This window comes from Peromyscus californicus, unplaced genomic scaffold, assembly GCF_007827085.1.
Source record: "Peromyscus californicus insignis strain IS unplaced genomic scaffold, ASM782708v3 Scaffold_1__1_contigs__length_55948999, whole genome shotgun sequence".
Classification (NCBI taxonomy): Eukaryota; Metazoa; Chordata; class Mammalia; order Rodentia; family Cricetidae; genus Peromyscus; species Peromyscus californicus.
In genome coordinates this window covers 809,779-824,721 of record NW_026294492.1, presented here as the reverse complement: position 1 = coordinate 824,721, position 14,943 = coordinate 809,779, and the positions used below count along the sequence as shown (strand labels likewise).

The window sequence follows — 14,943 nt, the reverse complement described above, 5'->3', positions numbered from 1 at the left end:
ATCCCCTGTTAAGATAGCTTTGTCCTTATTATTCTAAGCTTATGTGAACTCCTCTCTCCCTGCCTCCCTTCCTTGGAACTGTGATTCACAGCCCTTCAATCCTGTCTCCTGATGGCTGAATCCAAGGCCCCAACCTTTCGGGGATTTTGAATTTGTACTGAACCACATGTAACAGTCACTGTAGATCACAGCTTTCCTTTCACTAAAATGGGAATTAGGACATTACAGAGTGCTGCAGGTGGGGATAAGTACTGAGTACTCTGTAGCACATATCCTGCAGTGAATGTTAAATTCCAACTTCTTCCCTTTCAATTCACTTCCTTGTGTCATTTCGGCCATTTCTGGCAAGGTATAGATAGAATGCAGATGATACGGAGGAAGAAATCTTTCTTATTTCCCCATGCCTCCTTGATTCTCCTGTAAATGGGAGTTGAAGCCAAGGAGAAACACAAGGAGAGGCTTGGGTGCACACCTCATCGCACTCCTGGGGAGCTCAGGACTTGGGTTTAAAGGACAACAGGGGACAGGGCTCTGGCTGCTGTTTGCAGAAGTGGCTGTAGGAGGGTGGCCAGCACAGAGGTGAGGCAATGTCCTTCAGGAGAGGGGCTCAAGGTTAGAGTCACTACCTCTGCCCTGAGCTGAGCTGTGCAAATTCTTCACTTTTCAGGGCAGACTAGGAGACATGATCTACAGGTGAGCATCTCCTTTAAGAGAGAAACTCCTCTCCCCATGTCAGTATTTCCAGGCAGTGGCTGTTAGATCACAACAACCCACATGCCAAGAGTTCAGAGATGAAACTCCTCTGTTACTGCTTTTGGACTGTGATGGCAGCTGGGTGGTGGTGGTGGTGGTGGTGGTGTGTGTCCTTGCTTGAGTGGTGTGACATACAAATTATGAAGACTTGAACTCTATAAAGAACTAACACACCTGAACATAGAAAGAAGCTTTTGTTATTTGTATAACAAATCTTCATCTAGCACAGCTCCTTTCTGAGAAATTACTGACACACTTACAGCCTCGTAGGAAAGTTTGTACTTCCTGATACACCTAGAATTTGATTTGGTTTACACCATTTCTAGTGTGTTCCAAGCTACTTAGAGAAAACTTTATGAATGTTAGGTGTTGTGACTCCAGACGGTTTTAGTCTCTTGCTCTTAAATAACTTCCCATTAAAGTCAGAATGGTGCTGATTTTGAGTGTACTAGAGCTGATATGGGAGAGTATAGAGAGGTGTTCAATGACAGAAGGACCACTTAAGTCCTACTTAGGAAAGGGGCTCTTCCTCAAGCCCTGGGACTGAGAAGAGTTGGATCATGTTCAAGTTCATTTGCATATGCCAGCCTGCCAAATTGACTCATCTCCTCTGGTGTTGGCTTCTGGACCCAGGATGAACAGATATACAGGTATCACAAGGTCATAGTTCAAGCATAAAGACTCACATGAGTAGATCTACCTCTTGGTTGGGGTTCAAGGTGACTCATGGCTGCAAGAGCTAGAATAAGGCTCAGCATCTTCCCCTCTACAGGAAGCATAACAGATGATGTGGATCTCATCTGGGTTGAAGATGCTGAGCAGCCAAGTTTCATTGTCATGCTTCTCAGAACAACACAGCAGCCATGTTGACATAGACTCCTTGTGTTCACACTTCTTAGTGGTTTTCTGAGCTTTCCCAGTGGGAGTTGGTGACTGGTGAGGAGTGCAGTCTTTACATAAGCAAAGAGTTATGTTCTCTCTCTAAGATTCTGTAATGAGTTAGTTGTGGGCTTCCTTCTTTCCTTCCTTTTTTTTCTTTCTTCCTTATGGTGATATTTTATTTGTACTGAAATGTAATTTTATTTGTATGTTAATAAATAAAGTTGCCTGGGGGTCAGAGCTAATAGCAAGCCATAGCAGACCTGGGCGTTGGTGGAGCATGCCTTTAATCCCAGCTCTTGGGAGGCAGATCTAGGTGGATCTCTGTGTGTTCAAGGATACAGCCAGCATGGAGACCCACGCTTTTAATCTTAATACCAACCATAGAAGACCTGGAGGTCTGTACAGACGGGCAGTGACAAGGAGGTCATGTGGTTGGGTTTACAACCAATGAGAAGGCAGAATAGAAAGTCAATAAAAAGCACAAATACACAGGAAGTAGGTCTCTTTCAGAGAGGTAGGACAACAGCGACAGTGAAGGGTAAGGTTTTTAGCTCTTAGCTATTGCTCTGACCTCTTGGCTTTCATCTCTGTATTGGCTCTGTGTTTCTTATTTAATAAGACGGTTATATCTACACTTCTTTCTTTTTTTGTGGAGAGATGGTTCAGTGGCTAAGAGCATTTGTTACTCCTGCAGAAAACCTGGGTTCATTTCCCAGGCTCACAGCCTTTCCACAACTCCAGTTCCAGAGGATCTGGACCCTCTTCTGCCCTCCCTGGGCGCCAGGCATGCCTGTGGTGCGCTGACACAATGCAGTCAAAACACTTGTGCTCATAAATAAATAAATGTAATTTTTAAAAGAGTTGCTTTACTTTAAGTATTTTTGTGTATGTGTGTCTGTGTGTATGTGTGTGGATATGTGCACTTGAGTGAAGGTACATGAGGAGGCCAGAAGAGGGCATCAGATCTCCTGGAGCTGGTCACAGGTGGTTGTGAACCAATAGCTGTAGGTTCTGGAGACTGAACTTGAATCCTCTGGAAGAGTAGTACACACTCTCGATTGCTGAGCCATCTCTCTAACCCCAGTTATTGGCATTCTAAGTGTCACTCAGGCTAGCCTCTCTATCCTGTGAATCTATATTTCAGGTTTTCCCAGAATTGATCATTATATCCCATTAAGTAACAAATGATCTTTAAAAGCCACAGGGCAGTCTTCCTGCCTAAAACCCTTAAACCAATCAACTTCAACAATTTCCATACCTGTCACAAGGATGGTGCTTGGTGAGCAGAGTGTATTGTTTCTCAATGGGCAGTTTCTGTGCTTAGATTTAGAGCTCTTTTGCCAATGGGATGTAGATACACATTTTGACTCCATAATGGTCTGCATGGAAGCTGCTGACATCCTAGACAAGGAAAACCTGCACCCATGGGTCAGGAAGAGAGGAAATGTGAGTAGCTATCCAACTGAGAACATCTATGCATTTGGGGGCATTTGTCCAAGTATGAGGTTAATCTGCAAGACCACCATTCCCAAGACTCAGGGAGTCTAAAAGGTCTGAATTCTGTGCATGGTCCTGGCAGGCCTCTCCTTAGGGGTTAAGGTCAAACCATGTTCAAGAGGTTTACAACATTAAACTCTACATGGCTATCCCAGCATTGGACATACAGCTTTCAGCACCCTATCTAATCATTCACATAACACTGCTACCAGCAAAGCTGGAACAGACTATCTACACTTGCTTTGATGCAGGAGACAATTCTGTGAGACATGGTTTAGTCTGGGGAAAAAAAAAACCTACCCCGGTAAACTCTTTGAGAATTTAATTGCTTTGTGTATAGAATTAACAATAGATTCTTATGTTCAAGTATAAATTTTATGACATGTTAATTTTGAACTAGGTGGTTTACAAGGATAGCTTAGCAACCTTGGATCCCTACACACACACACACACACACACACACACACACACACACACACACACACCAGTCCAAACAAAGCAACTGGTCACTACTCCCTAGCACCATCCTAGCATCGCACTAGAACCCCCCCTACACACATTTTTATTTATTTGCCGAACATATGCTGGACTACATCCTGGAGCTAACATCGAAGCCTAGAATGGTTTGTGGTATGTGCACAGTAAAGCAAACTGTGTCCTAAAATGAACTTTTAGGGGAGGGGAAATCCCCTATTTACCATCTCATGCCTATGTATGATTAGCCACGCACATTATTAAAATCAGATGCATCTTGGGAAAGACTATGAACAGAGAAGAAAGTCTTATGTAGCCTGTCAATCAAAACAGAAAACATCAGTGCTCCTGCTTCTAATAACCAGTTCCTCCAGGTCCCATGGAAAGAAGCCCTATGAAGTAATCTAGAGTGCTTGAGTAAATCTCACTCAGGGCCCACAGCTCTATTGCAGTGAATCTCCTCTACTTTCATTTTGCCTTTGAATACAATCTCTTTATTACCCTGTTATTTATGTGTACTTTTCAATTCTTTGAACTAGACATTAAGAACTTGATTTGTACTAAATGTTTCAACTCATAATGATGATACAACACTGTGTTATGTGATAACAAGCCTGATAATGCTTCCTATGGCCAAGTCATACAGCTATTCTAAGGAAATGAGATAAATGAGGTTTTCATTGGGAAAACTATTTTTTTTATGTTATTAGATAATATAAGGAACAGATTTCCTTTCTTTTTTATTTGGATTTTTTTGCTGAGTACTTGTCAAAGCAGAATGAAATAAGAAGACAGATGACACATGTTCCTAAAAAGAAATCAACGTCTATTGTGTTAGCACTAATGTCTATGAAATCCACAAACAATTGAGGTAGAAGTCTTTTTCATTTCTTAAGACAGGGTCTCACTAAATGGCCAAGGCTGGCTTCAAATTGGTGTTCCTCCTGCTTCAACATCTTAAGGGCTGAAATTACTAGGCACCACCATGCCTGTTTCAAAATTTATTTTTTAAGGAGCCAGGAGAAAATATTTCTCCAAGTTTAATACAATAATGAATATCTAACAAGGTCAAAATCTTCTTATGGACAAAGTCACAAGCTGCTTAATGTAATAAATTATTTTCAAGGTTCAGTATTTCAGGCAGAAGAATATTAGCAGAGTGATAAACATATCAATAGGAAGAGTCCTCAGCAGATGGACATTTTTAAGGAAATTCCAGGGGAGTCATCACTCAGTAGTGGTAGAAATGAACAGCAGAGTCAAGGAGTCAGTAAGAGAGTTATTTTTGCAACCTGGGATGCTTGGACTGGAAAGTGGACACATGTGAAAAGGATTGATGGGTGCGAGAGGAGGACAAGTGATGAGACCATACCCAGACGCAGGGCACCTAGACCCTGGCTCCCCATCTCCTGCTAACCCCTGTGGCTTCCACTGACATTTTGGCTTTAGGATCCCAGCAAGGGGCAGCCATTGCAGTCCTGTGTTTATTGTCCCTCTCAAGACCTTTGCTCTTGTCTGCCCTCCCTGACTTGGCTGGGTGCACCCTCTCTGTGAAGTTTGATACTGTTCTCTGAGGTATCCTGGGCACTAGCATTATTTTCTTTTGGCCAAGTACCTATCCCTTCTGCAAACCTGAGTGTACTGTGCACCATAGGTGGGGTTAGATGTCATTATCTCTGATTCCCCATCAATGGTCTGCATTCCAGCTGCCCTGGAAACCTTTTGTAAATGGAAGATGAAGTCTACACTTGAAAATCAATGGATAGTACACGTGCTCATAGATCTTTGAGGTTCAGTGTTAGTCAAATTTTCCTGGTTCCACTATAATGCAGAGGCATCTGGGAGATTCAGAGATGAAAGAATGTAGCTGGGCATCTAGGGAAGGGATTCACAGAAACAGCCGATAAAAGCAGATCTGTCCCAGGGCTGCACTTTTACTGATGTTTGCTAGTCCCTTCACACTAAAAACACCGACCAATTTAAAATAGTAGAGACAGCCACACAAGTTCTGTGTGTCCTAAGTTTGCAGTCAATGGGGACACATCCAGAGGAATTCATTATTTTCTTAGTGACTGTGCTTAAACAAGGGCACCACTCTACAGCCCCATACCTGCACTGCTTTCCAGACACACTGATCTGGGGGAAGTGCAACCTTTGATGGCTCTTGGTTTCTTTTCCTGTTGCTGTGATAAATTACCCTGACTATAGCATCTTATGGGAGAATGCATTTATTTTAGCTCACTGTATAGTTCATCATGGTGGGGAAGGCAACGCAACAGAAACTCTAAGCTGCTTGCTGGCTACCTTGAGGTGGAGAAGCTCCTCTGTCACACCTTCCCACTGCCATGATGTTATACCCAAATGCATAGTCTAAGCTATCCTAGACTAAAACCTTTTGAGACTGTGAGTCAAAGTAATGACCTGCTTTTATGATGTTTACATCTAGCATTTTGGTCATGGCTAGGCAAAAGTCACTAACCCCTTTCCTCCTGCCCCAGGATTCTGGTAGAACGTATAAATCTTCCCAAAAAACAACCTGCAAAGGAAACCTGCTTGTGCGTGCACTCTCCTCCCTGCTGGATCTGAAGGTTGAGCTGAAGAACAGCCACAAATCTACCTGAAAGGGGGGTGTCTTCCCTCTTGGCTGTGTATGCCAAGTCTTGCATTTTCTCTGAATCTCAGCTTTAAATGAACAGTTTATCACAAGAGAAACATTTTTCATGGTGGTAAATACATGTTGTTTAAATTTCCTAGCTGTTACTCTGGTGAAAATATAAGAGTTAGGAACCAGTAAAATATCCATCCTTCACCCAGCCAAATCCTGTGGAATCTATTTTGCCACTTCCAAATATAAAATAGTTCTTTTAAAAGTCAAGTGTTCACTAAAGCTGTCTCCACTGCCTCCCCATGCACTGTTCTTTTAATACTGCTGTCATACTGCCAAAGCTGTTGGGAGATTTATTTTTAAATGTAGAGATATGAATTTGGCTTTCCACTCACTTGCAGAACCATTTAAGTTTCTTCAGCTTTTAGAACGATGCTGATGCTGTTCTGTCAAGAGATGCAGTTTTTCTGTTAGATGTCTTCACTGCTGGGTTAGTCAGGGTTCTCTAGAGGGACAGAAATGATAGAGCGAGTACATATTACAAAGGGGATTTATTAGCTTGACTTACACAAGGGTTGGGTAGGTCAATAATGACAGTCTGCATGCTGGAAAGGCTGAGAAAGCCTTAGCCACTCAGTCCATGAGTTTCATGAGCCTGGTGCTCCAACATCCCTAATCTGATCCCAAAGGATGGAGATTCTAGAGAGCAACTGATCTTCAGTCCAGATTGGAATGTTGAAGCTGGGTTTTGATGTCCACAAAGGTTGGCAGCAATGGTGCAGAAATGATTCCTCAGAGCTTCCTCAGGATATGATTCCAAAAAGTTTCATTTGTTTTGTCCATCTCTGTTTCCAGTCTTTGTTGACTGGGGACAAATGTTTCCTCCATGATCCAGAGAGAAGTACCTGGACTTAGTTGCAGACAGATTGGAAGTGCTCTGGGAAATGGGGTCTATTGTCTTTTTTCAAGGCTATCTTGCCCCCAGGTCCTAAACATAACCAGTGGCAGTAGGAGGGGGAGGCTGTGACAGATGGACACACCAAGTTCCCATAAAATCAGGTGTATTGAAGAATTTCTTTAAAAAGGAATTTATTTTTGCGCTCTCTCTCTCTCTCTCTCTCTCTCTCTCTCTCTCTCTCTCTCTCTCTCTGTGTGTGTGTGTGTGTTTCTGTGTGCCTGTGTTAGCACACATACATATGTGCATGAGGGTCAGAAGAGGGTGTTGGCTCTCTGGAACTGCACTTAACAGGCAGTTGGGTACTGGGAACTGACTTCTCATCCTCTGAAAAAGTAACAAGTGTTCTTAACCAGTGAGCTATCTCTCCAGCTCCTATTTAAGAGTTTTCAAACACAATCTTCCTTTCTGAGGAGAGAAAAGGCTTCTACAACAATAATAGGCACAGGCACTCTACATCAATCATGATTAAAGAGTTTGCCACAGGATGGAGCCCTGATCTTATACCCAGTGTTCCGGTCCAGTCACACTCTACATCAATCATGATTAAAGAGTTTTCCACAGGATGGAGCCCTGGTCTTATACCCAGTGTTCCAGTCCAGCCTAAGAAGCCCCACTTATACCTGTGCACTCCCAGTCTCCAGGCTTGGGACAAGATACATATCCTGTCTCCAACCTACACATTCTGTCTGCTAGACTTTGCCCTGATAAGCCCTTTGTCATATTCATCTTCCAGGTCAGCCCAGACCAAGCCTGGTGAGCTCATCGTCCTAATCCTAAGGCTTCTATGCATACCCCAGTCCTCAAGTAGAGCCCAGGTACCACACACAGTGCTTCAGTCCACTCAGAAGCTGTGCCTTCCAAAGCTTCAAGTTTGGGCCAGGATACATATCATGTGTGACAATCCAGTCTGCTGTGTTCACAACAGAACACAACTAACCAAAAACTCCACATGCTCAGGTCTCATTTAAAAAATACAGCAGTGTGAAAGGTCAAAACCATATGACTTCCCCTCAAACTATCAGTCCTATAAAAGTGTACTTCAATGAAAATTACCTAGAAGAATCAGAGTACACAAATATTAAAAGAACAATCATAAATTTCATCAAAGATTTAAGGAGTTTAAAGAAAACACAAACAACTTAATGAACTTATAGAGAATGAATTCAAAGAGTGCCTGAATGATACCCAAGAAAACACAGCCATAAGCTTGAATGAAATGATAAAAGCAATCTGGGAGTAGAAAACTGAATTCAATAAAGAGAAACATTGAAGAGAACTCAAGTTGAAATGAAGATAGAATTGAAAAATCCAATAACCCAATTAGAAACTCATGCGAGTGGATCCAATAGAAGACAGAATATCAGGTCTCAAAGGCAAAGTATTGGAATTAGACCACATAAGCAGGAAGTATGAAAAATATAGAAAAGAAACATTCAGGAGCTGTGGGACACCATGAAAGAAAAAAAAACAAACTTTTGAATTATACGCATAGAAAAGCAACAAAAATCTGAGGACAATGGCATAGACCAGATCTTACCCAAATTTAGGAAAGACATACCCACATAGATACAAGAAACTCACAGAGCATCCAATAGACAAGACCATGAAAGAAACTCCCCAAGTTATATCATAGTTAAAATGCTAAGTATACATAACAAAGTATATTGAAAGCTGCAAAAGAAAACAAACAAACAAACAAAAAAACCCAGCAAGTCACATGTAAAGAAAACCCCACCAGAATAGCTGATTTCTTAATAGAAACTCTGAAATCCAGGAGAGCCTGTAGTACTCCAAGTCCAAAAAGACCATGCCTGCCAACTTAGGCTACTGTAACAACTAAAACTATCTGCCATAGTTGAAGGAGAAAGAAAAAAACTTTCCAAGCTACAAACAGGCTAAAAAATTTCATGTACACCAAAACAATCCCATGGAGAAGTATGGAGTGAAGAGAAGTACATGCAGAGCCAAGGCACTTGGAAGAAACAAATGAATCCTAATTACTGAAACAATATGTCAAGGTAAAGATGAGAACTCAAGGCTTATTAAAAGGTATTAGTTGATTGAGTCACATACTCAAAAAGAAATTCAAAGCAATACTGAAGGAGATTCTGAGTGACCTGCCGATATTCTCAAGATGATTTTTCCTTTTATTTTCTGTAAACAAATGCTGTGGAGATACCAGAATGAACTCAGAGGTCACTAAAATTCAGATCACAAAATGAGAGTAAACTCATGTGGATCTTTAAAATCTGTCTCTAAGTCAAGTCTGATCATGCAGGCCTGTAATATCAGCTATTTGAGAGGTTGAGGCAGGGCAAATGCAGCCCACTAGGACTGCAGAGTGAGTTCAAGGCCAGCCTGGGAAATTTAGTAAGGCTTGCCTCAACATAAAATGCAAAAAGAGAGCTGAAGATATGTTCAATTGCAGAGTGCTTTCCTAGAATGAACAAAGCTCTGGGTTCCATCCTGAGTATCCCTTACTGCCCTGCAAAATTCCCAGTGTTCAAAACTATTTGTTATGTATATCATTCTTACTAAAATTTAACCCTGATACGCCAAGTGTTAGTTATCAGAACATGCCATGAAATTAATATATTTCTCTCTTTTCAAATCTAGTTAATGCTTATTGAAACCTATTTTTACCCCTTGGCTTGAGACCATAGTGTTAAGCTGAAATTGTGTCTCAACTGGCCTTTTTTTTCTAAAAGAGATGAGGTTCTTAAGTGTTTTTCCTCCCTCTATGACAGAGTTCATTCACATCTGTTAGCTTCACTTTGTTAAAATCCAAGGTATTGTGCATGAACCACATAAGCCCACTCTGAAGGCAAGACACCTAGATGGGTTGGGTGCCACTCCCCATGACACACACAATGAAATACTTGTAACCTCACTTCTTTGCCTTTTAGGGTCATTGGCATTCCTAGTCTTCCTCAGAAAGGCTGTGAATAAAATATCAAGATCAACAATTATCAAGAAATGCTACTAATGGTGGGAATTATCTACTTGGAATAATCTTCTGCCCATATTTGAATTGTAAATGAAATGAGGGTTGATAACTTGGATTAAAATAATTTTCAAAATGAGATTCTTCACCATTACTCACATTTCATTAATAGAAAGCTTTCTGTTCTTACTATTTAAATGAGACATAATATGCATAAATGATCATGTTTATAAGATAATCGCCGCTATCATTTTAGAGTCTACAGTTTATTTGGTAGGACTACAAACACTGGGTGGGATGTGATGAGCACCAGGGAGGCTGGGCTTGCCCCATTGCCAGTCTCATGAAGAACCTCATATGTAGTTGTAACCAACCGTCTTATTAAATAAGAAATACAGAACCAATGCAAAGAAGAAAGCCAAGAGTCAGAGCTAAGAGCCTTACCCGCCTGCTGCAGCTAGCCTCTTCAGCCAAGAGACCTCTCCGAAAGACACTTACTTCCTGTCTGTTTGTCTTTATATAGACTTTCTGTTCTGCCTTCTCATTGGTTGTAAAACCAACCACATGACTACCTTGTCACTATCTGTTGGCTGTATCCTTGAACACACAGAGATCTACCTAACTCTGCCTACCAAGTACTGGGATTAAAGGTATGTACCACCACCGCCCAGCTTTTGCTATGGCTCTAATAGCTCTGACCCCTGGGCAACTTTATTTATTAACATACAATTAAAATCACATTTCAGTACAAATAAAATACCACCATACTCATAAGCCTCAGTGTCTTTACCCTGGCAGCAAGAGCCCAAGACTAATTTTACCTGCATCTAAATGAGCTGTGAGCTTCAAGGACTCAGTGGGAGACCACAAATGGCCTCTAATCAGAGATCACAGTGATTTCTGTCATTTTCTAATAGAAATATAGAACTGAGGTGATCTTAAGATTAACTATATAATCCAAATAAAAATAAAACAATTTCTGACCCAATTCCCACTGTGAAGGGCTGAGAAGAAGCAGATACTAAGATCCTGGAGGTATCTTGTTCTGAGAATGGTGAACAATTTGACACCTGTAGGAACCCAGGCTTAAAATGTGCCGGTGGCCATTCCAGGGTGCAATACTTGGCACCTGAATAGTGTGCAGAAGGCAGTGAGCATCTGGTTGTTTTGAAAATGTGCATCTTTCAGAAAGAGCTATGTGTTCATATAAATGTAAAAATACACTTTAGGGTATAATCTTCTGGGGGAAATGCTGTGACCTTCTCTGGTCCATTTTTGTTTTTTTTTTTTTTTTTTTTTGAGTGATACTTTTTTTATTTTTTAATTTTTTTTTAGGTTTTTCGAGACAGGGTTTCTCTGTGTAGCTTCTCGCCTTTCCTGGATCTTGCTCTGTAGACCAGGCTGGCCTCGAACTCACAGAGATCCACCTGCCTCTGCCTCCCGAGTGTTGGGATTAAAGGTGTGCACCACCACCGCCTGGCTGATACTATTTTTTTTTTTTTTTTTTTTTAATTTATTTTGCAATACAATTCAGTTCTACATATCAGTCACGGATTCCCTTGTTCTCCCCCCTCCCGTCCCCCTCACCTTCCCCCCAACGCCCCCCCCCCCCCCATTCCCATCTCCTCCAGGGCAAAGCCTTCCCCACAGACTGAGGTCAACCTGGTAGACTCAGTCCAGGTAGGTCTAGTCCCCTCCTCCCAGGCCGAGGCAAACAATCCTGCATAGGTCCCAGGTTTCAAACAGCCAACTCATGCAATGAGCACAAGATCTGGTCCCACTGCCTGGATGCCTCCCAAACAGATCAAGCCAATCAACTGTCTCACCCATTCGGAGGGCCTGATCCAGTGTGGACCCCTCAGCCATTGGTTCATAGTTCATGTGTTTCCATTCATTTGGCTATTTGTCCCTGTGCTTTATCCAACCTTGGTCTCAACAATTCTCGCTCATATAAACCCTCCTCATTTTCGTTAATTGGACTCCCAGAGATCCACCCAGGGCCTAGTCATGGATCTCTGCATCCAGATCCCTCAGTAGTTGGATGAGGTTTCTAGCACCACAATTAGGGTGTTTGGCCATCCCATCACCAGAGTAGGTCAGAGATTTTTCATAAAAACAAAATGAAAAAATTCCCCATTTCCTAAACTCTAGTCCAGAATACCTTCCAATTTTGAGTGGGTTTGGCTTTCTTTGTTTTTGTTTTTTTGTTTTTCGAGACAGGGTTTCTCCATGTAGTTTTGGTGCCTGTCCTGGATCTTGCTCTGTAGACCAGGCTGGCCTGGAACTCACAGAGATCCATCTGGCTCTGCCTCCCGAGTGCTGGGATTAAAGGCATGTGCCACCACCGCCCAGCTGGCTTTCTTTTTTTTTTAATAAAGAAAAATCTGTTAAATTTTGAGACTATGTCCCAAAAGATGATTTGGAGAGAAGGAATTTATCATTCTTTTTCCTGAGTGAATGTTCACAGAACTCTTAACTCTTATTGCTACAGACATTCCTACTAACAGAAGTTTGAGTAGAAACATGAGAATCAACCTCCATATAGACAATGCTGTCTGGTCCTCCATGGATACAATTTGTAGGGTAGAATGGGAGGACCACTCCGCTCCCATAACCTGAGAGAAAACTTAGTGTTCAGAGGGGTGCCATGTACAACACATAGTCTATATACATGATGGATATACACTGGGTGAGGAGGCTGTAATTTCAACAAGAGAAACACATACTATATTTGATATGCTAAAACTATTTCCTTCCTCTCAGATATCAGATAAACATGGGTGGATGGCAGTCAGGGGTCTGTGGCTGATTGCCAAAACCTTTGCTGCTTCAAGGTCTGAAGGATAGCTAGACCCCAGCAATGTTTCTCTGCTTCCCACAGGGCCCAGGTGTTTCCTTAGGCTTCTGTGCTCTTCAGTCTGATGGTTTATGTTCACCCTTTTCTACAAGCCTTGAGAAATAAGAGCACAGTCACACCTTTTCCTAACCACAGCCTGAATTTCTGAAAGGAAACTCAAGAATTCCATTAAACTTTTTTTAATAAGAAAATAGAAAAGTCCCAGATTTGAAGTTATAAACAATATGAAAGACAAGGAAACCAAAGCATGTGCTGTATTTGATTGATTAGGAAAAAATAGAATTTCACATTTAAATGACATATAATTCAATTACATAACAAACATGTAAGCATTTAATATAAAACTAAATAATTAAAATTCCCTCATCCCCCCATTAATTTCTCAACCCAAATGCCTGTCCCACCTGTGACAAAGGGAGAGTTACCAACATGCCTGTGGGAAGCCCCTTCCTTCTAAGAAAGAGTAAGTGGCGCAGCTTCCTACTCTCCTACCAGTTTCTTTGCAAAAATAAAATTTGGATTTCACGAATGCAAGCAGTAGACTGTGGTGTTGCATCACTGTCTGTTTGAGACAGGCTGGGATGGGATGGTTTCAGAGGACCCTGAGTTCCCACCACCACTGTGCCCGGTCAGATCTGTACCCCACTGTCAGATTCAACAGTCTGACCCATCTGTGAAACTAGTGATGTCTTTATTGGTATCACAACTATAGGCTCATTATAAAACCACACAAAGTTGCAACATTGTGCAGGAAATATTTGTTTCTTAAGAAAATAATTTAATTGCTTGTAGCACTCTCCAGACTCATTTTAGCTGTTGCACGTGTATCTTCTTGTCATACTCTGGCTGTCCATGAACACAGGGTCCAAGGAAGCCACCTTGGCAGCAATGAAAGAGTGGATACAATGGAGGACTGCCGTCAAGTCCTGGAACTCCAGCTCCTGAGGGGAAATGAAACAGGACTGTGGTCACTAGGAAGATGCACTGTGGCAACTTTTCGCAAACTCAGCTCTTTGTATACTCCAAGACTTTTCCTCAAATAAATACAAATACACATTGAAACCGGTAGCGTTAAAATAAAGGCAGCATGGCACAATGAACATATATCTATAAAGATGGATATACTGTCGTTTGTATTGATACTCTGGCAATGCAGGATATGTTTCCTTGATTCCATACAGGGTAACATGCAATCCTTTTATGTGGCATTCTTCCTTAGTTTGTGCTCAGTCTTAGGTAGACCTGAAGATCACAGTTATGATTTATGCCTTCACCATAAGCTGGAAATGCCAGGGCTAACAGTGACATTTAGATGAGGGTCCCATGGCAGTGGAGCTAGCTGTTTGCTTACCCTGGTTCCAAGTGTACACTCTCCCATGTGTGGCTTGTAAAGGGCATTTTTGGAAGGACAACCAGAACCCTTCTGTGTGAGCAGCACACATAGGGGGAGACCTTGGTTCCTCCTCATCCAGTTGTCATGCCAACAAAAGAAAGAAATGATGCTCCAGAACAGGATTCTTTAGGAGATTGTGGGCTTCACCACCACAGAGCATATGAAAAATACCTTAAATTCCTGGGTCCTTACTTCTCCACCTTGACGCTCTCAAACACTCATGGAGATCAGAGGAAAGGTTTACAGAGCCAACTCTCTTCTACCATGGTTTCTGGGATCAAATGCAAGTCTCCAGCCTCAGCGCCATCCTGCTAGTCTCTGGGATTATTCCTTTCCTTACATACTTCTCCACATGAAGTCCCCAGCCCAAACCAGCAATGAGCTTTGTAGGCTAAACAGAAGTTTAACAGTCTTCAAATGTCATGCTGTTATTGGGAAAATCAATCTTCATGTCTTGGGATACAAATCCATCCAACAGTCAGAAGAGATGTTCTGAGTGCGTCATTGGTGTTTTTATTTTTTTTTTCCTCCTCTGTGTTGTTCCAATGTGGTAAAGAACATCACAATTCCCTTAAGGTGA

The 14,943-nt window shown here is 41.8% G+C and overlaps 2 protein-coding genes across 18 annotated transcripts in view; both read right to left on the bottom strand.

Annotated features, from left to right (window-relative positions):
* Tpo (thyroid peroxidase) overlaps window positions 1-3,050 on the bottom strand; it is a 95,989-nt gene extending 92,939 nt beyond the window's left edge. For all 16 annotated transcript variants that reach the window (XR_008220039.1, XM_052745716.1, XM_052745728.1 and 13 more), the window contains exon 1: window positions 2,894-3,050. The gene's annotated coding sequence lies outside the window, so the exon portion shown is untranslated. The remainder of the gene's footprint in view (window positions 1-2,893) is intronic.
* Window positions 3,051-13,640: 10,590 nt separating this feature from the next.
* The window catches only part of Sntg2 (syntrophin gamma 2), a 199,415-nt gene continuing 198,112 nt past the window's right edge, over window positions 13,641-14,943 (bottom strand). For both annotated transcript variants that reach the window (XM_052745735.1, XM_052745734.1), the window contains exon 17: window positions 13,641-13,911. In XM_052745735.1, the coding sequence (XP_052601695.1) occupies window positions 13,780-13,911 (132 nt within the window). In that variant the 3' untranslated portion in view covers window positions 13,641-13,779. The remainder of the gene's footprint in view (window positions 13,912-14,943) is intronic.